The sequence below is a fragment of the Aristolochia californica genome, unplaced genomic scaffold (genome assembly GCF_029961685.1).
Source record: "Aristolochia californica isolate CCGP_79_NKW_82.1479 unplaced genomic scaffold, dmAriCali1.0.hap1 SCAF_9, whole genome shotgun sequence".
In the NCBI taxonomy this organism is placed as follows: Eukaryota; Viridiplantae; Streptophyta; class Magnoliopsida; order Piperales; family Aristolochiaceae; genus Aristolochia; species Aristolochia californica.
The window spans coordinates 2,664,828-2,690,705 of NW_027182290.1; the positions used below are offsets into that span (position 1 = coordinate 2,664,828).

Here is a 25,878-nt window from a genome sequence, read left to right on the forward strand (position 1 = left end):
GAAGAATGGGTTGTAAGTGGCAGATGATGTGTTCCAGCATATGATGATACTTTTTTTCGTTTCATTTGAATTGAGCGAGTTGGTTCTCTGCTTTTCATTGTTTTCACTGATTTATAATCATCACCATCCGAGAAACGAGAATGAATACCACGCGTTATGGAAAACGGAATCTAACATTGCTTCGCCAAGATGATCTACCTTTCAAATGCGAGAAGATAAAAAGTTTATATGCGCTAAGAAATCTGTGTGCAGTCATTTCTTTTAAGTTGCTGTTGTGAAATGCTCGAAATGGATCATAAAGACATAGAGACATCCAAATCTTTCTAGTATTTTCTTTCTGTTGGTAGGAGTCTGGGGTAATTTTGTCATGGGAAAATATAAAATTGAAACAGCTAACGCTGGTTAACATATGAAAATTAAAATGAGATCTAACACTAGGTAGGTAAGGTTTGCAATAACGACTGGAAATCGACCCAGCTCTTAAACTTGATCTGTCTCATGAAGTTACAATTGAAGTTTGGCTAGAAACGTTGTACTTCTGTGTTTTTGCTTTGTGTTCTGAGGCATTAATGTTATAATCTATTACGAGGATGTTGGTTTTATCTATGACAGTTTATAATTTTTTCTTGTCTATCATGGGATTGCATGCTTACTGAAATAGGTCTTTCCATGCTTACTATGGCCAACCTTGTACACACTAGGGAAAGTATTTTGGGAATTAGGATCGGTTTCAAGAGTTAATGGTTCTATAAAATCTGGTTAATTGGATAAAATTTTCCTCTGAATCTTGGTCGAGAATTAAAGTGATTATGTCACCAATCCAGATAGCATCTTTTGGTTATAATTTGTTTTAACTAATAAATGATATACTCATTCCCGTAGGTTTGGAATTTAAAAATAATTGTGGCTACAAACTGGAGAACACAGTATCATATTAGAAACAATTTGAATTGCCAGAAATTTTGCCATGGAGTTATACAGCTTCAAAGCAATGGCTTTAGCTGCAATTTTCTCTATATGTTAAACACTTTCTGTGGATAAGTAGCACTAATACTGCAAAGTCTATAATTTGGGTACAGGATTCACTGGGAATGGACATTACTTTGGCAATTCTTTATTATTGCAAAATGGCAGCATCATGCCTTTAGTCATCTATTTGTATTAAAAGATCGAATGAATGACTAATTGTGAAACATTTGACTTCATCCAAATTGTGCTTAGCTTTGTCCAATTACCTTAATTGAAAAGGGAAGGTCTATGCAATTGTTAAAGTTAGCAATCACTGTTCTGGCCAAATCCTCTGGGTACACTCTGAGCCGTTGGGGTGCTGTGATTTGAGTGAGGTGGAGTTCCGAGCCCTCTTGTGTGAAGTGAAGGTCTTTCATAGCCCATTTTCAGCTCCTTTGGTGATTGAGGGTGATTCTTGAGTTGTAGTATCTTGGTTCCACTTTGAAAAATCCCCTCCGTAGATGCTTCTTGATGTTTTCGATGAAATTTGTGCATTGGAGTAGGCAGTTATGGATTCAGTGGATTCATACTCCTCAGAGTTCCAACCCTGTGGCTGATTTGTAAGCCTGTCAGGCAGTGGATCTCCCAGCTCTTTTTGTTGATAATGTTTTTGTCTTTTGATGTTCATCGATTTTTTACTTTCTTTTTGGTGGGAGTGATTTTCCGCTTCAGACCTTGTAATTTCTTTTGAAATTTCTCTTTTATGTTTCCCTTAATACCAGTTCCATTTTGTGGAAGGGAAACTCTTTAGTAATAATCTTGTTGCTTGACTGCATCTCTTTTATCTTTCAAGAGAAGAGAAATAGGAGGAAGCCAGAATTATTTATAATCAGTTCTCTTATGGGTGATCTGGTTTTGGGCCAAGTACAGTAGATATGTATTCTTCTTAGGTTGTTGATCTGGTTGATATGCTTCTTATAATGGATCTGATCTGGTTGGCATGGATCTCCATGGTAGGTTATGTGTCACTGAGGATGCACATCATTTTGCAAAAGCATCCCAAGGTCATTAAATAGCACAAGCAGTCCTTGAAGCAGCATGCTCTTATACTATTTTTAGCCTGTACTAATTGCTGAAGTTTACAGTTTTTCAAAAGCCTAATTCTGGGATGATTTTTCTTTTTTTTGTTTTTTGGTAGTAGGATGATGATAAATACTCCATGCAATAAATAAGAGCGATAACTGTTCTTTCATCATGTTTAGATATGAAAACTTTTTGAGTTTACCTAACAGGAGGAAATTCGTGGATTTGTTTTGAAAAATAAACTTGAAGAATTTACTTACAAATAGCCAATGTGTTAAATTAGGAATGGAGAAGGCATAATCTGCTTCGCCCTACAAGAAGGGCTCCTCTCCAAATGAAAGTTAGGCTCTGGCCTCATCCACACTGAACAACACTCAATAGATGAAGGCTTAGAATTACTCATCATAGCAAAGTACATACTACAGCACATTACCATTATCCTACAGAAGAAATTTTCTTAATTTGGACGCAGAAAAGGTTTTTGGGTTGTGAATTGATTATGAGCAGTCTCAAGTTACATGTGATCTTATGATCTGCCCCGACCTCTGAAGCCACCACGACCTCCACCTCTGGGAGGCCCATCTCTGCCTCCCCTAGGTGCACCTCTTAGTTGCAGCTTGTGCATGTCTTTCGTTTGGGCAAGAAATCTTGTAAGAGGTAGCAGCTTAGCTGGGTCAATGTAAAATTTGTCTCCCTTCGCATATGAAGTTGCTATAATGCCCTCCATCATCTTAATAAAAAAATAATAGTCGTTAATTGGGCCGAATATTTCATTAACTTTGCCAATCTGGGTCTTGTTCTGCAAATATATGGGAGCATTAAAGAAAGGAACTTTCTCATTTGCCAGCTTAGCGACCGCATCCCCCTCACACGCATGCATAAAAGCCGAAGCCTTAACAACCTCGGCCGGAGGACCCTTGTCGCAGAAGTCGCTGCCGTGGCCACCAAAACCTCCGCCACTGCGAGGCGGTCTCATTTTTCCAGCAAGAAATAGCGATTAAATGGAAATCCGAATAAGAGGGAGATGAGGAGCTCCCAGTTTCCTTTCCCCTCACTCGCTCTTCGCTTGTCGCCTGCATAGTAGGGTTTTCAATGGCATTTTTTAGTTAAGCATCTTTGTAGATAAGTTAGGCGAAAACAGTGCGCTTTTATTTTTGTGTTTCTCTTTTTTTTTCTTCTTTAAATGTCTATAATCTTACGGTGCTTTTCTTGTTGCAGAAAAAGGGGACTTAGAGAGATGAAAACCAATCCTCTTATAGATGGCTTACTCTTTGTAAAATTTATGTATGATTATCATATGCTGCTAATTTAACTCCGGAATGGCATTAACATTGTTAGATAGTTGACTATCGAAATTCAAATATTTTCACACTGATGGGTGGTTTGTGTCTTTAAAGAGAATTTTACTCACTAATCTTGCTTTGGGATGACTCCAGCGTTGCTTCCCAAACATGTAGTTAGTGTCATAAGGTATCACAAAGATCCTATTAGAGCCTTAGAAATATTCAACTCAGTTGCTAAAGAAGATGGTTTTATGCACAATTTGTTGTCCTACAAGTGTATGATCGAAAAACTTGGGGCTCATTGTGAGTTCAAGGCCATGGAAAATGTTCTTTCAGAGATGAGAATGAACATCGACAATGGTCTACTAGAAGGAGTTTATGTTGGTGTAATGAGAATCTATGGAAGGTCTGGAAGGATACAAGAGGCTGTAGATGTATTTGAACGAATGGATTTTTACAAATGTCAACCATCTGTTTTATCCTACAATGCTATTATGAATATTTTGATTGAGTACAAATATTTTGGTCAAGCTCACAAAGTATATTTGAGAATGTTGGATAAAGGCATTGCTCCTGATGTTTACACTTTCACTATAAGGATAAAGTCTTTCTGTAGAACAAATCGACCTCATGTCGCTCTTAGACTTCTTAAGAACATGCCTGAACAAGGTTGCAAGTTCAATTCAGTTGCTTATTGTACAGTAATTGGTGGCTTTTATGAAGAAAATTTTAAAGCGGAGGCCTGTGATTTGTTTAATGAAATGCTCAGTGAATGTATTTGTCCCAATATAACCACATTTAATAAGCTCATACACATACTCTGTAAGAAGGGAGATGTTCGAGAAAGCAGCAGGTTACTCAATAAAGTTCTAAAGAGGGGTGTTATTCCCAATTTGTTTACATTTAATATTTTGATCCAGGGCCTATGTAAAGAAGGGAAGCTAAATGAGTCTATACGCTTGCTGAATTTGATGAGAGAAAAAGGATATCATCCTGATGTTGTCACTTACAATACACTCTTATGTGGCTTGTGCAAGAATAATAAGGTTGTCGAAGCTCAGACCTATCTGTGTAGGATGGTGAATGAAGGCTGTCTTCCTGATGATTTTACATACAACACAATCATTGATGGATATTGCAAATTAGGTCTTGTACAAAGTGCATATAAGCTCTTAAGTGATGCTATCTTTAAGGGTTTTGTACCTGATCGTTTCACTTACTGCTCCTTAATTAACGGATTATGCTTGAACGGTGATATAGATAGGGCCATGGAGGTATTTTATGAGGCTCTAAGCAAAGGAGTGAAGCCTGATGTGATTATCTACAATTCTCTAGTCAAAGGACTGTGTCTGCAGGGTCTCATCTTAGAGGCATTGCAACTAATGGATAAGATGTTGGAGAATGGTTGTATACCTAATATATGGACTTATAATATAGTTGTAAATGGGTTATGTAAAATTGGTTATGTATCTGATGCTAACAATCTTATGAATGACGCTATAATGAAAGGGTACCTCCCTGATGTTTTCACTTTCAATACTCTAGTTGATGGTTATTCTAAGAAATTGAAGTTGGAAAAAGCACTGGAGATTGTTGACAGAATGTGGACTCATGGAGTCACTCCTGATGCAATCACTTACAACTCAGTGTTAGATGGACTATGCAAAGCTGGGAAAAATGAAGAGGTTCAGGTAATATATAAAGAAATGGTGGTAAAGGGTTGTGTTCCAAATGTCATAACCTATAATATATTGTTAGAGAGCCTTTGTAAGGCCAAAAAAGTAAAGGAAGCCCTTGATTTGCTTGGAAAAATGGAAGGGGACGGAATAGCTCCAGATGTTGTTAGTTTTAGTACCTTAATTTATGGATTTTGTGAGAATGGAGATCTCCAGGGGGCCTACCAATTGTTTAGGAGAATGAAGGAATTCAACTTGCTTCCAACAGTTTCGACTTATAACATATTGATTAGTGCATTTTCCGATAAACTCAACCTTAATGTGGCAGAGAAGCTTTTCCACAAGATGGGGGAGGGCAGTTGCATACCAGATGCTTTCACATATCGTGTCTTAATTGAAGGGTTTTGCAAGACAGATAACATAGAAAAAGCATACAAACTTCTAATGGTTATGATTGATGTGGGGTTTATACCATCTATGGCAACATTTGGACACATACTAAACTGCCTATGTATGAAGCAGTGGGTGAAGGAGGCTGTTAGTGTGATTCAAATAATGGTGGACAAGGGCATAGTCCCTGAAGTTGTAAACACCATTTTCAAAGTTGATAAGAGAGAGGTAGCAGCACCAAAGATTCTTGTGGAGGAACTGTTGAAGAAAAGCCGTATAACTTATTACACATATGAGATTTTATATGATGGCATTAGGGACAAAAAATTTCTAAGAAAAAGGCATCATGTAAAGCATCTAAGATATTCATGACCATCTTCTGAGGGATGATATTGGAAGAGAAAAAGAGAGTTAGATTTTCTGCTCATAGGTTATTGATGAGGACTAAAAGTCAGTGTGTTGTAACTTCCATTTTTTGCTTCTGGTAATTTCCTTACATAAACTAGAACATGCACATTGATGCGTTGTTTTATAATGTTAAGAAGATCTTATCTTGTTTTTTTCTTGTGTTCCAGAGTTGAATGCAAACGGTCAGAATTACCAAACTTACGTGTCACTGTTAGGTAGGCCTAAGTGGTTTTTGGTTTCTTGCAACTTGTTCTGTTTTAACATTTATTGTGCCCTCTATACCTGTTCTTCTGCTGATATTTGAGAAAATGTGTCATTGTGGTACTGAAATCTGGACGACCCTATATTCCAAGTTGGCAGGATTTAGGTTACTCAATTATAAAACTTTATCATTTGAAGACTTTTATGACTGGTATTGTAAACTTTGTGGATCCACTAAATGGCAGATAAGAAGTCCTAGTTTTTTTATTTTAGTTTTACTCTTTTGTATCATTGATCATCAATGAATGGCTCAAATCGGCGGAGATTTGATGTGTTCCTGACTTAGGCACCTAGAGACATGTGGCCTTTATTAGATTAATATTTGTTATTTCTACATAGTGCTTTTGTCAAATCAAAACTGATGATTGTGATGTCGTAGCTCAATAACGATACTAAATGGCACATTGTGATGGTTTTAAGGCTTTGATGTTAGTTTGCCTACAGCGAATTTGGTAGCTGTTGTTAGATTGCCAACAGGTGTTTAGAAGTTTTTGTATTTCTGGAAGTGTCTAAATGTTAGAATCTGAAGATAAAATGTTACTTCTTAACTAACCGTCTTTTTTCCTGCATTCAACAGATCCTGTCATTCTTTCCAAGGCTCACCATCCCTGTAAAGGCGACTGAGTGCCCACAACCAGCCTCTGCTGATCATTGGTATGCTTTTGTTTTATTCTTCTTATCCTTTCGCTGACAACTCCATTGTCCACAGGCACTAATCTCTTTTCTGTGGATTTTGTTTTACTGTTTGGCAACCAGCAATTGGGATCACAAACCAGACTCATGTCTCCAAACAGGAAATCTCAGCTCTAACACGTCTATTTAGGCATACAGGCAGCCCTGCTTCTTTCTCCTCCATCTGATTTGGCCTGTGACTCGCTTCCAGGTACTCTCTATGAATACAGCTACATTCCTAATTCTAGTTCCTCAGCTTTTTGCTGTTAAGATATTTCAGTTCAACCTGCAAGGGTTCTTCCAGAAGTTGAATTTAGCATTTCAGTTTATTTCAGATGTCCTATCTGAGATTCATCTGCATTATAGTTTGCAACATAGCTTTTTAGCTTTTTTTGTGTCTTTGGTGCCGTATATGAGATATCAGAGAAAACTTGGATTTCATTAACCACAGTCACAGACAGCCAAGAAGTGATAGGTGAAATGCAACTATCTAGAGTAATTATTCGCTATAATTATTTTCTTCATTTATTTCCAAAATTGCTAGTCCTGTATAAATTGAGTTTGTTTTTGACAAAGGCTTGGGTTGCATGATCTCTTTTGCAAGAAGTGATGACAACGATTGGGGCGAAAGAGTGGTATTTCCTCTGTTGACAGAAATGTTACAATGAGTGCAAGGTCCAACAGAGTCACCAGAGCCAGGTTTTGGAAGGTTATGGAAACCAACAATCGCATCTTACTCATCTGGAGGAACCAAGTGTATAGGCCTGAAGAAATCCCTCATTTTCTACAGAAGCTGGGCCGTTATAGAGATCAAAACCGACTGGATTGTCTGAGTTTCAACTCGCTTTTGTTTCAGACTTGACTCATCTTAAAAGACCCTTTGATAAAAATCCTTCAGCCAAGGTAATTCTAGGACAGCCCTTTCACTTCTGTTGTATTTACTTGCTCCTGCTAAAGCTGTTTCCCTTGTTTGTTTTTGCAGGATTTGATAAAATTTCATGGAGACTTGCTGAATGGCTCAAAGAGCTGTCCATCCATGGGAGAGAGCTGAGTCTCTCTGAGGGAATCTTCAAAATTTGCTTATTACTACGAATGTATTCGTGACTTTTATGTTATAAACCATTACCCTTTTGGTTCATTGACTACTTCAGTCTAGGAACAAGATTGAGGTAAATGAGGTTAGACTGAAGTTGATTTTGGGCCATATCTGTATAAAAGTCATATCTATTTATAAGAATGTTATTTATTTTATTTTAATATAATAATACTATTAAAATTTTATTTATTATTAAAAAATAAAGTTGCTTTTAGTGTCAAAATTGGAATACAATATCTTGGTAGTTTTAGTTAATTTGAAGCGTGAGGTTTGATTTGTAATTTTGAACATATTTTAGTGGCAATGTCGACAATAAAAATCCACGGTGACAATGAGTCAAGACTGCTACGTTATCGTCTTCCTACTGCACAGAGCTTCAGCTCATCCGAAAAACATAGAACAACTTCTGTTAGTTTTCATTATTCTTCGATTCATCGAGTATGGACTCAATGCTTTTGACTGTCTCTTCGTCTCTTATTCAGTCCTCCCTCCTCGCTTTCTCTGCCTCGAGAAGGCCTTCCAAGCAGAATTTAGTTCGGTACAGTAGATGCAGATTGTTACCTTACACTCTCCCTCTTCGAGATGCAAATTGGGCTTTTGGATTTCGTTATAAGAAGCATTTGTCAGCCTTTGATAGAACTTTCGGATTTGTTTGTTTTAACAAAGCGAAAGAAGAATCGCAAAGCTCGTCATCGAAGCAGGTAAATATGATTGATCGGCTATTTTCCTCTTTTTTCTCTGAGAGCTTTGTTTTAACTAGGTTTCAGGTTTTGAAGCCCATCTGGAGTCTTTTTTGTGGTATTTTCCATTTTCCCTGTCAATCTAGACTCTGCAAGTCTTATTTACATCCCAGAACAACTTAAATTAATGGTGAAATTAAATTCATTTTCCCGTGTGAATGTAAAATTTTCATTTTTTAATTTGACTATCGTTATTTATTTTCAAATAGTGCCCTTGGAATAGCAGTTGCTATCTCTGAGGACTTCTAGGTGAGCTTGGGGTGGAAATTGACTGTCGTCCCCTGTCTTCAGGCTGACCCAACCTTGTCACGTTGGCTTGACCCCTTCTAGTTCAAAAATCTCATCTTGAGCTTTGCTTGTGTCATAATTGAGCTGGGAATTAGAATCTCCCTCACTTTTAATTGCCTGTAATGATTATTAAAATATAATGAAAATGTCTAAACTATGATGTTGAACATTTCTCAATATTAGCTGAAGCTGAGTCCAGCCAAGTTAAGCTGTTTTTGTATAAACTTAAATGAATTAACTGAAGCTTTTAATAGTGCTTCAACTGAGTTTGTGAGGTTTGAACCTTCATTTGATCCAACTGATCCTTTCTTGGTCAGTTACTAGTTCTTTGACTTGACTCCATCTGGACTTGCATACTGATGAAAATCTCAGAATTATTCACAATTATGCCTCCGAACCATAAACATAACCATGTTGCATGTTGTGCAGGAGTCTGGGTTGGACTGGCCTATCCTCCAGCGCTGGGATGTACCATGGAAATTGCCAACCGTAACACTTACTATGTTTGGATGTGGATTAAGGTGCATTTCTTCAATATTCAATTGGTCACTCACTAGATTTTCTTTCCTATGTTTGTTGTTGTACTGTATGTGTCTCACAGTTCATGGTCTTCTTCTTCCTTTCTTTTCCTTTTAATAATGAAAGATTGGATTATGCAATCATTGTCTTAAAGTGAGCTTATAAATTCCTAAGATTTAGTAAACAATTGAAAATGAAAACTATTGAAAATTGTGAACTCTTTTATTGTCTTCATACCCTGGCAATACTATTAAAGAGAAAAAAAAGTTTTTATTTCTGTACCTAGTTAGAGTTTGTTTAAGCTCTTTGCCAACATTAATGTTGCTAGTAGATCTGAGCTGAGGTTGTTTAGGCAGTTTTCTTTTGACAGGACTCTTGGAGACATCTGCTGCACCATATCTAAATTTGCAGAGTGCAGATCTGAGTCTAGATCAGAAATCTGAAATATTGTTCGTGGACCAATTGTATGATCTTGATCTTTGATATTTTGTTAACTTTACTTCTTTTAGTAACTTCACTCTTCTGTAATGGCAATTGGGTAGTCTCAGGGTATGTAAACAGAAGTAACGATCTCTTTCATCATCTCTGACCGTTCTGCAGCATTGTCACCATTGTAGTTCTTGGAGTTATATTTGGGATCACAAGCAGTTTTAAACCATACCCTGAAGACATTTTCCGATACAGTAAGTTCTTAAAAGATACTCCTTTTATGATTGGGATCTTATCTGAAAACTTGGATGTATTTTATTTACTGGTACTGTAAATTCTGTCATGATTCTGTAGTGTCGCATTGGCTCTAATGTAAGTATTGAAGAAGTAACGACCAGTAATAGACGTGATGGAACTGTTTCAGAATTCAGGGACCATTTCAATTTTCAGAATGGATGGCTTCTATGGGCAGGCATTGGTTTTGTGGGAGCTATTCTGGCTATAGCCTTAGCAGGAGCCGGTCTGGCTTTGTTTAACAGTGAGAATCCACAGAGAGAGGTCAGTTACTACATGTATTGTTTCATATCTTCTCTTTGCTTGTTTTGTTAGGTAGAACATTTTCCTAATGGAAAGTTTGTTTTTCCAAGATACAATAAGTACTTCATTGCTCATTGGCCTGCATATCCTCATTGAAGTCATTGCCCATTGACCTGCATCTCCTCATTGACAAACGTGCTCCTGATCATTGTTAAGAAAATGGGAAGATTGTGGGATGTTTGTGCATAAAAGGATTGGTGATAGTCAGATTGTAATTGTATTTAGAGCATCAAAATTCAGTTGTTAGCAAAGTTAAAACTTAATGTGTATAAATAATAGACAGTGAAACTTCCGGATTGGTTAATGAAAGCATTACCTGGTTCAGTGAACATTAACAATTATTTGGGTGCTTACTGACTTAGATTTTGTGGCCCACTTCTATGTGTATTTTATCCCACCTACAAAATTTGAATGAGATCTATTTTCTTGGAGCAATTTAGGTGCCATATCATGAAATTAGGCTACCTACCTTGTTTGTTTGTGTGGGGTACATGACTTTTTTTAAAGTTTGGCATACTAAATCACTTGTTAAAATCACAGTTCAGTTCTTTTGTAATTCTTTGTTATAATAATTGTCAATTCGTTTCAGACTGATGCACTAGTTCGCTTGTCACCGCTTATCGGTTCTTCAACCATCAGGTATTGCGCCTATAGTCCTTATTGTCCTATTGACTGGCGGCAAAAAGTAAAAAGGAATATCTTTCAAAGAAAGAGAACAGAACTAGTGTAAGAATTTATTCTTTTGCTTGCAGTACCGCGTGTCTGGTAGGCATCACAGGTGTTTTGGCTCCCATTCTTGAGGAAACTTTGTTTCGAGGCTTTCTGATGGTGTCCCTCACTAAGTGGTAATTTTCATTTCTGAAGGCTATAGCTGTGAAAATAGATTCCTTTTGGGGCCGCTGTTTAACATTAATCTTTCCATTTGTAATCTTTAAGGATTGATATCCTTCTTTCATAAAAACTTTACTGTTGAATGAAGGACAGATAAAAAACAGCATTTAGAGAGTGACATGGATTGAGGTGGTTAAGAAAGACTTATAGGAAAAGGAGTGAGATAGGAAAGTTCGAATGGAAGATGAGGTTTCATGTTGCTGATCCCGATATTATGGAGATAGCGCTATTGTGAGGATGATGATGATGATGATGATGATAATGATAATAGATTTACCATTATGTACCCATTACTGATTGTTAATTTCATCTATCACTCTTTTTTTCCTTACATACAGGTTTCCGACTCCAGTTTCTGCCGTTCTGTCTGCTGCAGTATTTGCTGTTGCACATCTCACGCCTGGAGAGTTTCCCCAGCTTTTTGTGCTTGGTACTCCCTATATATCTGTAACTGCGGGCATGGCCACATAGCTGGGCTTCTTATAGCAGCTTTTTAAAATGTGGCTTGCTCACAATCTGGATCTTATACACTTGGTCTTGATTATATAAAGAAAACTACAATGAATATGCACCTCTCAAAGTCAACCAGTAAACGCCTTTGTCAATGTCACATGCTCCAATCCTTGGACCAAACTTGGTTGACTATCGCAATGACTATTGAAGGAAATAATTAGATTCAATGACTTTTAATCTACAAATGAATTCCTTTCCTCCTTTCAAAAACTAAAAAAAAGTAAATTTCTGTTCTTTTTCAAATATTGACATATAGATCAAGCAGCAAGTCCTTCAGTAACCTGATTCTTTCTCTAACCGGTGGAAACAGGTGCTGTCTTAGGATTTTCATATGCTCAAACGCGGAATCTTCTCACACCCATCACCATACATGCTTTATGGAATTCTGGGGTCATCTTACTTCTAACATTTCTGCAGGTAAATTATACCTCTTTACTTTAATGGACAACTTATTGTCTGCTGTCAGTAGAGACCTTTGGTTGTGCTCACTTTGTTGTCATTCAATGACTCAGTCCCATGTATCAAAATACTTCCCAACTGTTATGTGAACATTTATTCAAAAGACCCCCATCTCCCCCCCCCTTCTCTCTCTCTCTCTCTCTTTCCCCTGCAAATAGATTTTCTGCTTACATAGTGGTACTGTTGATTCACAACAAGTAACTAAAGGTCTTTGCTTTTTTATGGTTGCAGTTCCAAGGCTATGACATAAGGGAGCTGTTACAGGGGCAGTGAATAAAAGCTTCGCTTTAGAATGTGGTTCTTTATTGCTGTCCTCATTGTTTGTGGTAATGCAGTGTACACTAATATGAGATGTGCCATATATGTGAGACTTTGCTTAGAAAGGAAAAAGGGAGGGTGTTATGTAAGTCTATAAGGATCTTTTCTTGATGTCTTTTCACAGCTATCGTTTTTTCTTCCTGTAGAGAAGACTCATCCTAGCATCCGATGGGATGGGATTTATACGATCCTGAAGGTTCCTAGAGGCTTATTTGTATTTTGGTGTTTAATGTCATTCTTTTGATTTATGGATTTTTTTAGCATAATTTTCTCAATTGATCTTAAGCTCAAAATAAGAAGCCATTTCAAAGATTTTTAATATATATTATTTAAAAATTTTATTGATATTTTAGAATTAAATTTTATAATATAAAAAATGTATAGTACCTATTTATTAAATGAAAAAAATAAACATCTATATATAAACATGTGTATATTTGTCTTCAAATATTTATAATATATATTAAAATAATCTATTAAAATATAAAAGTGACTTTTTAGTTAAAATATATATTAAAAGTAACTTTGAAATGTATTATACTTAATTAATACATACTTTATAAAAGCACCATAATAGAGTGATGCCAAAGGGTACCAAAATAAGAGTATGATGTTTGAACTTGGAACTATTGAGGATTAAGTTATAATACGTTTGCACTAGATTTATTACTTGGCCTTATATAAGATTTTCAAAATTACTTGCAAAGAGGGAGTAGAGAATTCTTATGTAGAAATTTGCTAAAATAAAATTCCAACTTGTTTAAGAACCAATGCTATAATCGTCAACTGGACTTATCGATTGAATTAGGTTTAATCGAAACTTGTTCTATCATTAAACGGCAAACTAGGTGATCTAACCTATCGATCGAGTCACTCCTAGGGATAAAAAATTTCCCCATGCAACACAACACAACACAACAAATGGGATCAAACCCTAATATAACTCTTTTGGGAACTAATAATTTAAAATAAGAATGATCTCTTCATAATCAAACTTACAATTGTAAAAATAAGAAACACCTAATAAATTAAAAAAATTAATCTAAAAAAGTAGAGCCCTAGGAAAATAAAAATTATGTGGAATAGGAAACTCCTAAACTGAAGATGAAACTCCTGAGTAGCAGGAAATGGTTAAGAATAGAAAGAAACTCGGACTAGACTGCATCACCACCACTGGAAGGTCAAATAAAGAATTTGCATCAACTGAATAATGTTCTTCTCTCTTCATCGTGCTTACATCCACTGTTTACTGAATTTTTATAGTATATTTGCAGTACATGATTTTTGGTTGTTTATAATGTATCTGTTTATTGAGACCCTGTAATTCTTTATTTTCACCTAATGTGAACCTTTTTTTTTTTTTTTTTTTCAGTCAATGGAAGAATCGTCTTCTTCCTCAGTCTCAGCCTCTCAAACTCCACCGTGGAGTAGTTTTCTGCCGACCCTCTATTTCTCAGCTAAAGAAAGAGAATAGTTTTCTGCCGACACTCTCTTTCTCAGTTAAAGAAAGAGAATTATTTTCAGTTTTCATCATTGGTGACTCAACAGCCAAAGCAACTTCTCACCTTGACAAAGGGAAAAATGTGACAGACATCCAAATGTCTCTTGTTTTGTTATGCAAGTCTGCAAACCGTTTGCTTTCGTCGTTTCCGTGGCTCTCAGTTAATTCCCTTTCTGGGTTGTTCAGAAAGCTTTCGATTGGGTGGAAACAGAATTGATTAAGCATGCTAGATGACCGCACTTCTTTGGTGTTTCTGGGTTAAGAAAGAGGAGAAGACTATTAGTTTACATCAAAGGTTGGTCGGTGGCATTGGCAAGAAGAAGAAGACAGTATCATCCAATGCAGATGAGGAAACGGTCATGGGTTACGTCCACCTTCAGTAGTGGCCAAAGCTGGCCAAGGAAAAACAGAAGACCTGCGTTCAATATGAATTGACAAGACATCCTTGGTTGACTCGCACTTTTTTTTCTCTTTTCTTCATTTTTGATCCCAAACATGGAGATGACTTAAAAAGTAGGGAAAGAGAGTCTCTGAATCATTTACAGATTAAATTATTTGCTTTTTGACGCTACAGTAGCCACACACTTAGAGGCTGACCAAGTCCATCCATTACAGAGTTGACTAAAAAAGGCTCTCTGACATGAATAGTCCTGCAACTAATCGTGGTCTCTATTTCTTTTTGTTCTCAGAACGGCAATGGAGGAGCACAGTCTATCTGCATTAAAAAAAAACGAGAAATGAATAACGGGTCTGAGAAATTGTTAAGTGATGTAGGAGAAAGGTAAACTAGAATGTACCTGGTTTTTGTTAGACCAGAGAAGTAGATTACAGCTTCTTTGATCATCTCATCGCGTATAATCTCAGTTGAAGGGCTCCCTTTCTGCAGTGACCAGCTAGCGTCAGAACCTCTGAGAAGTGGACCCATGGAGATAACGTTCGAATTCGATGTAGCTTTCATCTTTCTAGGTTTGCAGCAAATCCATTGCTTTCGGTTTTTACTTGTATTTTCGCAGCATTTGGAAGGTTCTGCGAAGGTAAAACTGGAAAGATTATGCGGTTGTTTCTGAGCTTCTTCTTCACTGTAGATGCCGTATATTTGTGGAGATGCTGGTGGGGGATTGATTACACTGGAGATGATACCTTTTTGAGTATCATTAAGGGAGGACTTCGGCTCCAACACCCAGAAATCAGATACAGAATCACAGGTAATTCTGTAATCTTTCTCCCTGATCATCGAGAAGAAGAAGAAGAAGAGGTTTAAAAAGAAAACTGGGTCTGAAAAATGAGAGCACATGGGATTCATTCTTATGGATTTGATGCACGCTGTTATTGGAAAATTTGAAATTTCATTTCCTTCAAATTAAACCGAAGGTTTCTAAACGCCGATTTAATCTCTTGTAAATTGCATTCATGAGCCTAGCAGTTTGAATTAGACAACGCCTGGCATTCATGGAGGTTTCCAATTCTGAAATAAGGTGTAAAAACTGGACAAGCATATCGAAGTTTGAAATGAGAAGATAGTTGATTAATCCACAATTGCCCAAAAAATTTAATTGAGCTCTGCAATTTGATACCTCAAGAAGACGAGATGCACAATGAGATTGTGGACCAATTGTGGGAATCATGGTTCAATTTGGTGCTCTATAATTCTTAAGGGTTTTCGTGCTCTAAGTGCTTAGAGTCAACACTTAAAAAAAGACTCTAAGGTAAGGTTTAGGGTTTAGGGTTTAGGGTTTAAGGGCCAAGTGAAGGTAAGGTTCACCCTAAATTGGACAAAAGACAACCTGTCGGGTTTAAACAACAAATGTTTTTTAAATAATTGAAAGTTTCATGAAATTAGCCATTTGGGTTGTATCGGCACCCTCGAAATACAATGTGTCGATAATATTAGTACCCTTGCATTTTGTTCTTAATTTTTTTTCAAAATTGTAAAGCTTAAACATTACTCAAAAATAATAATATTAATAAAATTGAACCAAAACGAACTTCCACAAGGAACTTAAAAGCTTAATTTATGCAAGTACATGAAGAAATTCCAAGGAAGCCTTGTTTTCATGATAATAAAAATAGTGTTACTCTCTTTATGATGCTCAATAGGGTAGGTTGAAAGCACAAAACCCACAAGGTTACCAATTGGACCAAGCAGTCTAATCCAAGTTAAAATGCTTAAAATATACTTACAAGGGTTGTGAACTTGTGGGTTTGGGATGCTTTGAGCCATCCTATTCTAAACAACATTTTACCATAAAATGTCATCAAAGGTGGGAGAGTTCCTCACAATAATTGAATTTTTTTTTTACAATAATTAAATCATGATTAGTAATAATTCAATTATGACTGATTGTAAATTATCAACTAAGTACAGCTTAACCGTCATCTTCAATGGCGTCCTGCGATGCAAATGACTTCTTGCACATGCACATCACACTCAAATTTACTTATCTAATTGTCTCATTTGTGGTTCAGAATTTTTTCGAGCAACATGTATTAGAAAATCCGAAGCCCTTACGATACTTCTTTCCCAGTTCCACTTGATAGAGTTTAGCTAATTATTTATTTCTTAGCAAATAGAGACAGACGCAGTTCATGCCAAAATGTGGTTGAAAGGTCTAATATGTTCATCAATGGCGGTCATCGTCTTCTAACACTTCTACCATTATTAGCAGGCACATTCTAGACAAAACGGGATTAGTATATCCATCAGCTATAATTTAAGAGAACAACTTTGGAAGAAGAAGATATTAAATCTTAAAAGAAGTCTTAAAATAAGTGAAGTATCAAACAAGATATTAAATCTTAAAAGAAGTCTTAAAATAAGTTAAGAATCAAGCTCAAGTTACAAACTCATCCATTCCACGATAGATATCAAATCTTAAGGAAATCTTAAAATAAGTGAAGAATTAATCCAACTCTACAAACCTTTCTACGAAAAGCTACCAGTCAGGTTTCTCGATCGAACCGCGTTTCAATATGAAACAGAATCAGGACAGTTCATTCATGCAAATTGGTCGCCTGAGTCAATTGATAAAGGTGGTCAATAGACCTAATTAATGATGGCTTAGTGATTAATTCTCTTTTTACCAGTAAAGGAGAAGAAGATAACATCCCAGACATGATTCTGCTCTTTACAGTCTCAGATTTTGATTGATAACTCATGGGAATCTGCACTTTTGTATCTTGCCTACTCTCCGTTAACTCCTCCAAACATATTATTTCAGGGTTTCTCTTCTCCGTCTACAGAGAATGTACCTGTAAATGGGTCTTCTCCCCCGGTTGAACCCTACAGGTCCTGATCAATAATGGGTTTTCGTCTTCCCCTTTATTTGGTTGGTTGGTCTGTTAGGCTTTGACGTGTCTCTGTCTCCTGCATTGGCTTTCCTCGTGGCTTTCTCCCTACTACCACTTACCTTTCCCCTTATGAAAATTTACTTAAAATTCATGACGACATGGGTGTGGAGCGAGAGAGAGAAGGCGCGGATTGGGATTGCTGGATCGCATCTGGAATCAGATGAAGGAAAAGAGCAGTGAAAAGGTGATGGGTGCTCGAGAACCAGAGAGAAAATTAGTAAGAAATCGATCGACTGTAACCCATGTATCCTGGACTTTTTTTTTTTTTTTCAGTGGGCCATGGAGGCAGAAGTGGGTGTCTGGGATAGGGTTGGCTTTTTCCATCTCAGTTCTTGATCTAAAAATCGGGAAAATGGGAGAAAGACGACAACGAAGGAGAGGTCTTTATAAGGACTGTGCTCCTGCGTTATCTGCAGTACTACTTCAGCTGCCTCTTTCTTTCTTTCTCTTCTTCCTCTTGCTCTTTAAGAGTTTCTAATGGCCAGGGCCGGGAGTTCAAGCAATGAGATCCATGACATCGATACAGCAGAAGAAAACCAGAGCTTCAGTTTTGAAACTTCTAAATCGAGATTCGATGGAGTTTTCCCCTCAGACCTTCGCAGAAAGGTTGTAATAATGATCCGATTACTTCTTGGTTTCATCTGCCTCGTTTTTCTTCAACGAACAGACCTGATCAGCTGGAACTCTGTTTTCTGAATTTCTCTGTTGCTTTTGCATCCCCTCTCTCGTTTATGTTTTCAGTAAAATTTACGTTACAGGTCTTTCTTCTTTTTTCGTTTCGATACAGTTTTGTTAATCAGTTTTTGTGTGTGTGTGTGTGTTAAACACAAACCCGTCTTCAGAGTTTCGATGAACAGAAAGAATTGGATTCTGTACTGTTCTTTCTTTCTTCTTCTTTGTTACTGTAAATCCATTTCTACCAGAACTATTCATTCCATGCGATAAATCTTTTCTATATCGAAAATTTCAGATGAATTACGTCATGTTCTCTTGCCTTCTGGATTGAAGTTTTATTAGTTCTTCCGGATTCATTTTTTTGGCTTCCCTGAGTTGATTACTCTTCGTAACGAAACAAAAACACCGGTCCAGATGAGCCAAATGTTTCTCGTTTCTTCGTCTACTTCCCGCGGTATTCACGAGGCAAATGAACTTCTAATTTCATGGTGAGAATTCGATTTGCAGGTGATCGCAGAAATCATCGCCACGTTCTTGCTAGTCTTTGTCACCTGCGGAGCGGCTGCAATCAGCAATAGGGACCCACACCGAGTGTCTCAGCTCGGAGCTTCAGTCGCCGGCGGCCTCATCGTCACGGTCATGATCTACGCCGTAGGGCACATCTCCGGCGCCCACATGAACCCCGCCGTCACGTTGGCCTTCGCATCCTTCCTGCATTTCCCTCGGAAACAGGTATGTGCATGTATGGAGTTTGTTTCCTACGTGACTATTGCTAACGTCAACCGCGCCGGATGTCCCCCCTCTCCCATCTCCCTGATCCGATTCTTTATTCGCATTCTCATTAGATTTTATCATTACTATAAGTTGATAAGTCATGTGTTATTTCTCTCTTTGAATATGTTTGAGACATGCCAAATGTAAAAGTGAGTCTTTAAAATAGAACACATTCATTGATTTTATGAATAAAACCCTATATAGAAGATCGGACCAAGACCCTTGCATATTAGATTTCCATGGGGGCAACATAATAGAGATGCCCATGGGCGATTTTCACGATTTAGTAGATCCTTGTTTGAGTCATCACAAATATCGTATCATGTTTGTTTTTCTTGTGTCTTAGGTGTTTCTTTTATATTTCTTTTTTCTCGAGTGAGTCGTCCACTTAATCATAGAGAACTATGTTCGTAATTTAAAATATTTTACTTAGTGGAGTTAGTAATGCTTCTTTTTCTAGATTATTAGCTTGAAGTATACTATCGATTGGGTTATGATCCCCTAGTTATTTTATGTAGCTTTATTTTTCATAAAATTTTATAAAATTTTACCCTTCATATGGAAAAAATATCAAAAAAGGCAGTTATGTTGCCCATGCTCGAAATTGTGCATGAGTACATGTAAAAGAGCCCTAGATCGATTAACCGTTCCAAGGTACACAATTAGGGTTGATTAGAGGTAACAGACTCCACTGACTTAATCAGTCATTCTTATCATTTAAGTATGTCTAAATATTATTGTGTTGACTATTACCTTGTTTGATATCATTAACCTTTGTTGTTCCAACCACTATTATAATATGATTATTGGGCTCTTACTATTATTAATTTGGGTTAAGCTTGGATTCTTCCTTCAAGTTGCCATGACATAAGAGACCAATCATGACATAACACATTTGTTAAGCATAAGAAACCAACCATGTATTTTGAGTTTGTTATTAGGCATAAAGGCATGAAAATGAACAATGAAGTTGACTCTATACTTGGATATCATTTATTAATTTTTAAGTTCTATACCTTATTCATTGGTTAAACCAATGGAGTGTGAGGCTCCTTACCTGGATAATTAACAATTAAAACTTTGTTTTGTTTTTGACTTAAGATTAGTAGGTTAACAGTTTTTTTAATGAAATGTCAGATATAAGTACGAATAACGATATGTTTACGATTAAATTAGTGTAATTAAACTTTTTTTTTTCTGTCACATGCTTACCATTCAAATGACTAATATCAAACTTAGCTTTCTTGGTTGTTAATTAAGGGTAGAGAGTGTTTTGGGCTGAGGCTAGTTCAACTAGCTTAATTTTGAAATATTTATTTATTCATATAAACTTTTAATTTAATTTATTTAGAATTTTTATTTTTTTAATTATGATAAAGGTTGAAAAGTTTGTTTTGAACAGATACCTTTCTATGTTGCTGCTCAATTCACTGGAGCAATTGTTGCATCATTTGTTCTTAAAGTGTTGTTACACCCAATTGATGATTTGGGGACAACAACTCCTTCTGTATCAGCATTCCGAGCTCTAGTCATGGAAATTGTTGTGACTTTCTCTATGATGTTCGTTACATGTGCTGTCGCAACTGATACTAAAGCAGTATGTATTCATAGTTTTCTCTCTCTCTCTCTCTCTCTCTCTCTCTCTCTCTCTCTCTTGAATTCTTTGTGAAAGAAAATTTCGCTTTGTTTATAGGTGGGAGAGTTGGCCGGGATGGCCGTCGGTTCAGCGGTTTGCATAACATCTATCCTTGCAGGGTATGTTAAATGTCTCTCCAATTAATAAACACAAAATCTTTCTAATTTTATATCTATATAGGTTATTCTAAACACCTATAATTCTTATAGTTCGAACAATAGTATGTGTAACCCTAGGTAGAGACCTACATAGGTATAAGATTATTAAAAAAATCTTAAGCTTGTTACTTGGAGAAGGATCTTCCAAGTTCAATTCATCCATTTCATCTGGGTTCGGGTCTCCTACCCTAAGAAATTAAGGACCCACCTGTTTTACTTCTTTTCATGATTTACGACCCCCCTACCCTACGAAATTTACACTCTACTTTCGTTCTCCTCTTTCTCTACTATTTGCCAGTCCACACAAAGGCCCTAAATTCTAACTCAACAAAATATACCTGAAGTTTCAATGGGTGTATTTGCAGGCCTGTATCAGGTGGCTCCATGAACCCTGCAAGAACTCTTGGCCCTGCCCTTGCAAGTGAGAGATATAAGGCCATTTGGGTGTACCTGGTTGGCCCAGTCGCAGGAACCTTGCTTGGAGCAGGGTCCTACACCTTGATCCGCGCCACTGATAAAGATTCATCGGTGTCTGCTGTTTCCTGTTTCATCGTTCAAGATTCGGAGAATGCAGAGCCTGGAAACACAGAAAGATCCTTTGGATAATATCTGATCACCATCTCGATGATGGTTCGGATTCTGTATCTTAAAATGTGTTTTTGGTTTCCGTCAGTTTCTGTATGTTCGTGCCTTGGGCTCGTATTTTAAGAAGCATCAGGAGCTGTTTGTAGATGGGCTTACTACTTTCCGCTTGGTTACTTTTTGCATAAATGGGAAGAGGTATGGTTACGCTCTGGCTTGCCCTAGAGCCAAAATTGACATGGGGTAATAATACGAGCGGTTCAATTTTTATTTATAACATCATATTCTAATCCCTATATTTAAAAAAGAAAAACATAATGGGTATATTTAATATTTTTCATGGCAATTATTAATATTCAAAAATACAAAATTAACAACATTAAATTCAATGTATCTAATCACTTTAGACAGATCATTTCTTCCGACTTGCGGCGGCAGCTGGCAAGAACTCGCCCCTGTTATTTTCATGCCAATTGTTAATATTCAAAAATATAAAATTAACATCATTAAATTCAATGTATCTTATCACTTCAGAAATATCGTTTCTTCCCACTTGCGGCGGCAAGGACCCTTCCCTGTCATACTGAGTGAAAGGGAAGGGACCCTCCATTTCTCGGGCCAATGGAGGTTCGCCCTGTACCAGCGCAGAAAGTTCTCTTTTTCGTGTCGTAAAGAGAGATATTTTCAGTGTGGTACCCAGTCATCCGACTGACAGAGATATTTCCAGTCGATAAAATCGTCAGACTGCCGGCTTTCAGTTCACAGCTTCTATTGGGTACAGCGCGAATCCTGCTCTTCGTTTTCTTATTTTGAGTTTTGCGCGTGGAATCTGTTGCAAAAAGCTTATCAATTTGGTAAAAAATTTGAGGATATGGAAGAGTGAAGTCTCCAATTATTCTTAGTTTTGGCTATAGTGTCTCTACGTTTTTTTTTTTTTTTTATCCCTAGGAAATTGGTGATTTGATGTAGGCTGCACTTGTTCCGTTGGTTTTCGTATTCTTGATGCTTAATTTGTTAGAATTTAGTCGCTTTTTGAATCAGTGGATGTAAGTTGACTTGTATCTTGCCTGGTATTTTGTAATTGTTTCATTTCCCCGAACTGTATTCTGGTTGAAACTAATTAGACATCGCGGATGTCTTGTTTCGTACTTGGTTGACAGAATCCAACGAATTGGCTGAAGTTTGCGAATCGGCACATTTCTTCAAATTGGTTTGAGAAGGCGAGCTTAGAGAGGAATGGGAGATCATTTGGTTGTGTATGTTGATGAGTTTTTTGCACCTGCGAGGCTGGAATCTCTCAAAGAAGGCAACGTCTCAGAATCTTCGAGCTCAAGCCTTGATAGCTCAGTTTCTTCTTCGAGCATTGAGGTGTCTGTGACGTCGGAGGAAGAACCACTTCTTCAAAAAGGGGAATACCGTATTTGCCGTATCTTTTCTATAGAACAAGCTATATGAGTTTCAAAGTAAATAAGTTAAGAATTAGCCTCGACAGTCCAAGCTTCAAACCCATCCCTTACTCAGGGTTTCCAGAGCCGCCTCTCAATATGAAACGGAATCAAGGCCATCCATTTATATGAGTTTCACATAAATAAACAGTCCTGATCCCGTCTCATGCGAACGGCTAGGGAAATCTCAGGTAAGACACCAGCCCGAGTCAATTAATAAAGGTGGCCAAGAGATTTAGTGATTCATTCTCTTTTTACCATTAGAGCGAGATTACCTCTCTGCCAGCCAAACCAGAAATGGTTCTGCTCTTTTTCGATTCAGATTTTGATTGGTAATTCATGGGAATCTGCACTTTGTATCTTGCCCATTCTCTGGTAACTCTTTCTCAAACCATATTATTGCAGGGTCCCTCTTCTGTGTCTGCAGAGAATGTACTCGTTATTGGTCTTTTTCTCCCAGTGGAAGCCTCCATCCTTAAATCAATAATGGGTCCTCGTATTCCTCTTAATAGGTTTTCTGAATTTTATTAGTGGGCCATGAAGGTAGAGCTGGTGTCAGGGATTGGGTTTGCTGCTTCCGTCACTGTTGTTGATTTAAAAATCAGAAAAATAGAAGAAAGAAGACGTAGGAGGAGAGACCTTTACAAGGCCTGACTCCTGTGTCTTGTGCACTTCAGCTGCCTCGTTCTTCTCTTTTTCCTCTTGCTCTTGAAGAGCTTCTGGTCCAGATTATGACGAGGCCAGGATTTCAAACAATGTGATCCATGACATTACAGCAGGTGAAGAGTTTGGGCACTCCAATTCCGAAACTTCAAATTCGAAAACTGACGGAATTTTCCCTCCAGGCCTTCATAGAAAGGTTTTAGTGCTCCCAATTACTTCTGTTTCTCAGCTCTACAATTTACATAAATCTTTTGCATGTTCTAATTGAGTCCTTGAAGCTTCATCTTCTTGGCTTACTACCTTTTTATTTTCTCCTCAGCATTCTCATGTAAATGTTAAATGGTAGCTTCATTTATTTTCTCAACGAACAGCATGATAATCAGCGAGAACTCTGTTTTCTGTGCTTATTTTTTAAATGTCAATTTATCTCTGCTGGTGTTGTATCCCCTCTCTTGTCTATGTTTTCAGTAAAATTTTCAAATTTACATTAAGGATTTTTTTTCTTTTTCATTTCGATACAATTTTATTAACTAGTTTTCTGTTCTGAACCTGAATCGGTATTCTGGATTTTGATGAACTGCTTGAATGGAAGTCATTGTTCTAAATCCTTTTCTGCCAGAACCTATAAACTGGTTCTCTCTTGTATGCATTCCATGTGATAAGTCATTTTAAAATTAAGTTTTTGTGCTGATGAATTGCATGTTCACTTGCCTTCTGCATTCTTTTTTTTTTTAATTCTATCTTAATTAGCTATTAAAATCTGGTACATCAGTCTCTTGTTAGTTTATCTCTTCAAAATGAAACAAAAGACCAACCTACATGAGCCAAATGCTGATGGTTTCTTATTCTTCCTCCTCCAAAACTCATGAGGCCTCCTAATTTCATGGCGATAATGCAATTTGCAGGTGATAGCAGAAATTATCTCAACGTTCTTGTTGGTCTTCGTCACCTGTGGAGCGGCTGCACAAAACAAAATGGACCAACAGAGAGTCTCCCAACTTGGAGCTTCGGTTGCCGGTGGCCTCGTTGTCACTGTCATGATTTATGCCGTTGGCCATATCTCTGGCGCACACATGAACCCCGCTGTCACATTGGCCTTTGCCGTCTTTCGACATTTCCCATGGAAGCAGGTATTTGTGCATGTATGGGATGTTTTCCGAGGTCAGATCTGTTAGTTCATATGTGTTGGTCCTCTCCAATCACATTGGGAGGGTGAGTGAGATCCATTTCTCCATATAACTGAATGTCATTCACTCTCTTCTTGTGATTGAAGGGTACATGCTCCATTGTTAGTACATTAGCAAATTTGAACTCGTTTTTCCCCATGTGTTGATACTAACATCAATTGGGGAATCTCTCCCCACTCTCACATCTCTTTGATCTGATTCTTTGTTCCATTCCTATTGCAAGTCATGTATAAGTTCCAGATGTTATTTTCTCTTGTATTCCTTGCACTTATTGATTTATGCTGAAAAAAGCATACTAAGATTAGTCTTGTAAATGAAACCCATATAAAGGAGTAATCAGGCTCTCACTTTTTTAGTTTCACCATATCTAGTGTTTATCAAAACCTTTGAAAATCAGTTGGCACAAAAACCCAATCGGATGTATTTCCATAATTAAGTCAAAGGTTAAGAGTGTTTGTTACCGACAGGTACCTTCGTATGCTGCTGCTCAATTCACTGGAGCAATATTTGCTTCATTTGTTCTGAGAGTGCTGCTACACCCAATAGAGGACGTGGGGACTACAATTCCTTCTGGATCAGCATTCCAAGCTCTGGTCATGGAAATTGTTGTAACTTTCTCCATGATGTTTGTTACATCTGCTGTTGCGACTGATACTAAGGCAGTATGTATACAGCACACTCCCACCAACTCGCTCTCTCTCTCTCTCTCTCTTTCTTTCTGTATCATAAATTTCCCTTTATTTACAGGTCGGCAAGCTAGCAGGGATAGCAGTAGGATCTGCAGTTTGCATAACATCTATCCTTGCAGGGTATGTTGTCCGATTTGCTACTCCAAGCAGTGAATCCAAATTCCAAACTCAATAAACCATACCTTGTTTATGAAAGAAGCAAAATAATTATTTTTATTTTTTGCAGGCCTATATCAGGTGGCTCAATGAACCCTGCTAGAAGTCTTGGCCCAGCCCTTGCTAGTGAGAAGTATGAGGCCATCTGGGTGTACCTGGCTGGCCCTGTCGTCGGAACCTTGCTGGGAGCATGGTCCTACAGCTTGATCCGCAGCACTGATGCCAATCCATTGTCTACTGATTCATCGTTCAAGCTTTGGAGAGTGCAAAGAGGAGAAGCACAAAAAAGTCCTTTAGACAATATCTGACTATAACCATGATTATGCCTTTTAGCTTTTTATTTTTCGTTCAGTTGCTGTGTAGTTTAGTGTCTTTGAGATTTGGTTAAGAAGCATCAGGGGCTGTAAAAATTATTATGAAAATGTAAAAAAATATTTTGAACAAATATGATTTAAAAATATTAATAATGGACCAGTCCAGTCTCCCCTCCGGC

The 25,878-nt window shown here is 37.3% G+C and overlaps 4 protein-coding genes across 8 annotated transcripts; all 4 read left to right on the plus strand.

Moving 5' to 3' along the window:
* Positions 1-2,826: 2,826 nt before the first annotated feature.
* LOC137940400 (putative pentatricopeptide repeat-containing protein At1g74580) lies at positions 2,827-7,916 on the plus strand. Of its 2 annotated transcripts, XM_068785445.1 has the most exons (7): positions 2,827-3,111; positions 3,250-5,864; positions 5,956-6,003; positions 6,627-6,703; positions 6,806-6,932; positions 7,329-7,624; positions 7,704-7,916. In XM_068785445.1, the coding sequence occupies exon 2, from the start codon at positions 3,458-3,460 to the stop codon at positions 5,750-5,752; it is 2,295 nt and encodes a 764-aa protein (XP_068641546.1). In that variant the 5' UTR covers positions 2,827-3,111; positions 3,250-3,457; the 3' UTR covers positions 5,753-5,864; positions 5,956-6,003; positions 6,627-6,703; positions 6,806-6,932; positions 7,329-7,624; positions 7,704-7,916. The 2 variants fall into 2 exon arrangements, with proteins under 2 accessions (XP_068641546.1, XP_068641545.1); XM_068785444.1 differs by having other exon boundaries at positions 2,827-5,864.
* Positions 7,917-8,210: 294 nt separating this feature from the next.
* On the plus strand, positions 8,211-12,788 carry LOC137941863 (uncharacterized). The gene is made up of 10 exons (XM_068787470.1): positions 8,211-8,518; positions 9,275-9,366; positions 9,721-9,828; positions 9,965-10,047; positions 10,218-10,351; positions 10,980-11,029; positions 11,143-11,235; positions 11,620-11,711; positions 12,105-12,211; positions 12,485-12,788. The coding sequence occupies exons 1-10, from the start codon at positions 8,258-8,260 to the stop codon at positions 12,524-12,526; spliced, it is 1,062 nt and encodes a 353-aa protein (XP_068643571.1). The 5' UTR covers positions 8,211-8,257; the 3' UTR covers positions 12,527-12,788.
* A 5,109-nt stretch (positions 12,789-17,897) lies between these two features.
* On the plus strand, positions 17,898-21,276 carry LOC137940180 (aquaporin NIP2-1-like). Its single transcript, XM_068785113.1, is given in 6 exon segments — positions 17,898-18,026; positions 18,603-18,827; positions 20,272-20,466; positions 20,563-20,624; positions 21,029-21,205; positions 21,207-21,276. Coding segments are annotated over 6 exon segments (858 nt in total).
* A 589-nt stretch (positions 21,277-21,865) lies between these two features.
* On the plus strand, positions 21,866-25,864 carry LOC137940984 (aquaporin NIP2-1-like). 4 transcript variants are annotated; one of them, XM_068786149.1, is made up of 7 exons: positions 21,866-22,020; positions 22,406-22,671; positions 23,467-23,549; positions 24,259-24,483; positions 25,008-25,202; positions 25,288-25,349; positions 25,456-25,864. In XM_068786149.1, exons 2-7 carry the CDS (start codon positions 22,482-22,484, stop codon positions 25,691-25,693), a joined length of 993 nt encoding a protein of 330 aa, XP_068642250.1. In that variant the 5' UTR covers positions 21,866-22,020; positions 22,406-22,481; the 3' UTR covers positions 25,694-25,864. The 4 variants fall into 4 exon arrangements, with proteins under 4 accessions (XP_068642250.1, XP_068642253.1, XP_068642251.1 ...); XM_068786152.1 differs by having other exon boundaries at positions 23,470-23,549; XM_068786150.1 differs by having other exon boundaries at positions 22,016-22,099.
* Positions 25,865-25,878: the final 14 nt, after the last annotated feature.

What these genes read in the sequence shown, in the direction of transcription:
- LOC137940400 (XM_068785444.1), top strand. Translation starts at nt 3,458, where the DNA reads ATGACTCCAGCGTTGCTTCCCAAACATGTAGTTAGTGTCATAAGGTAT.
- LOC137941863 (XM_068787470.1), top strand. Translation starts at nt 8,258, where the DNA reads ATGGACTCAATGCTTTTGACTGTCTCTTCGTCTCTTATTCAGTCCTCC. An exon ending in AAAGCTCGTCATCGAAGCAG is followed by an intron (nt 8,519 to 9,274) that starts GTAAATATGATT and finishes CATGTTGTGCAG; the next exon opens with GAGTCTGGGTTGGACTGGCC. An exon ending in TCCCCAGCTTTTTGTGCTTG is followed by an intron (nt 11,712 to 12,104) that starts GTACTCCCTATA and finishes CGGTGGAAACAG; the next exon opens with GTGCTGTCTTAGGATTTTCA.
- LOC137940984 (XM_068786149.1), top strand. Translation starts at nt 22,482, where the DNA reads ATGGGAGATCATTTGGTTGTGTATGTTGATGAGTTTTTTGCACCTGCG. An exon ending in AGGGGAATACCGTATTTGCC is followed by an intron (nt 22,672 to 23,466) that starts GTATCTTTTCTA and finishes ATGACATTACAG; the next exon opens with CAGGTGAAGAGTTTGGGCAC. An exon ending in TTGCGACTGATACTAAGGCA is followed by an intron (nt 25,203 to 25,287) that starts GTATGTATACAG and finishes CTTTATTTACAG; the next exon opens with GTCGGCAAGCTAGCAGGGAT.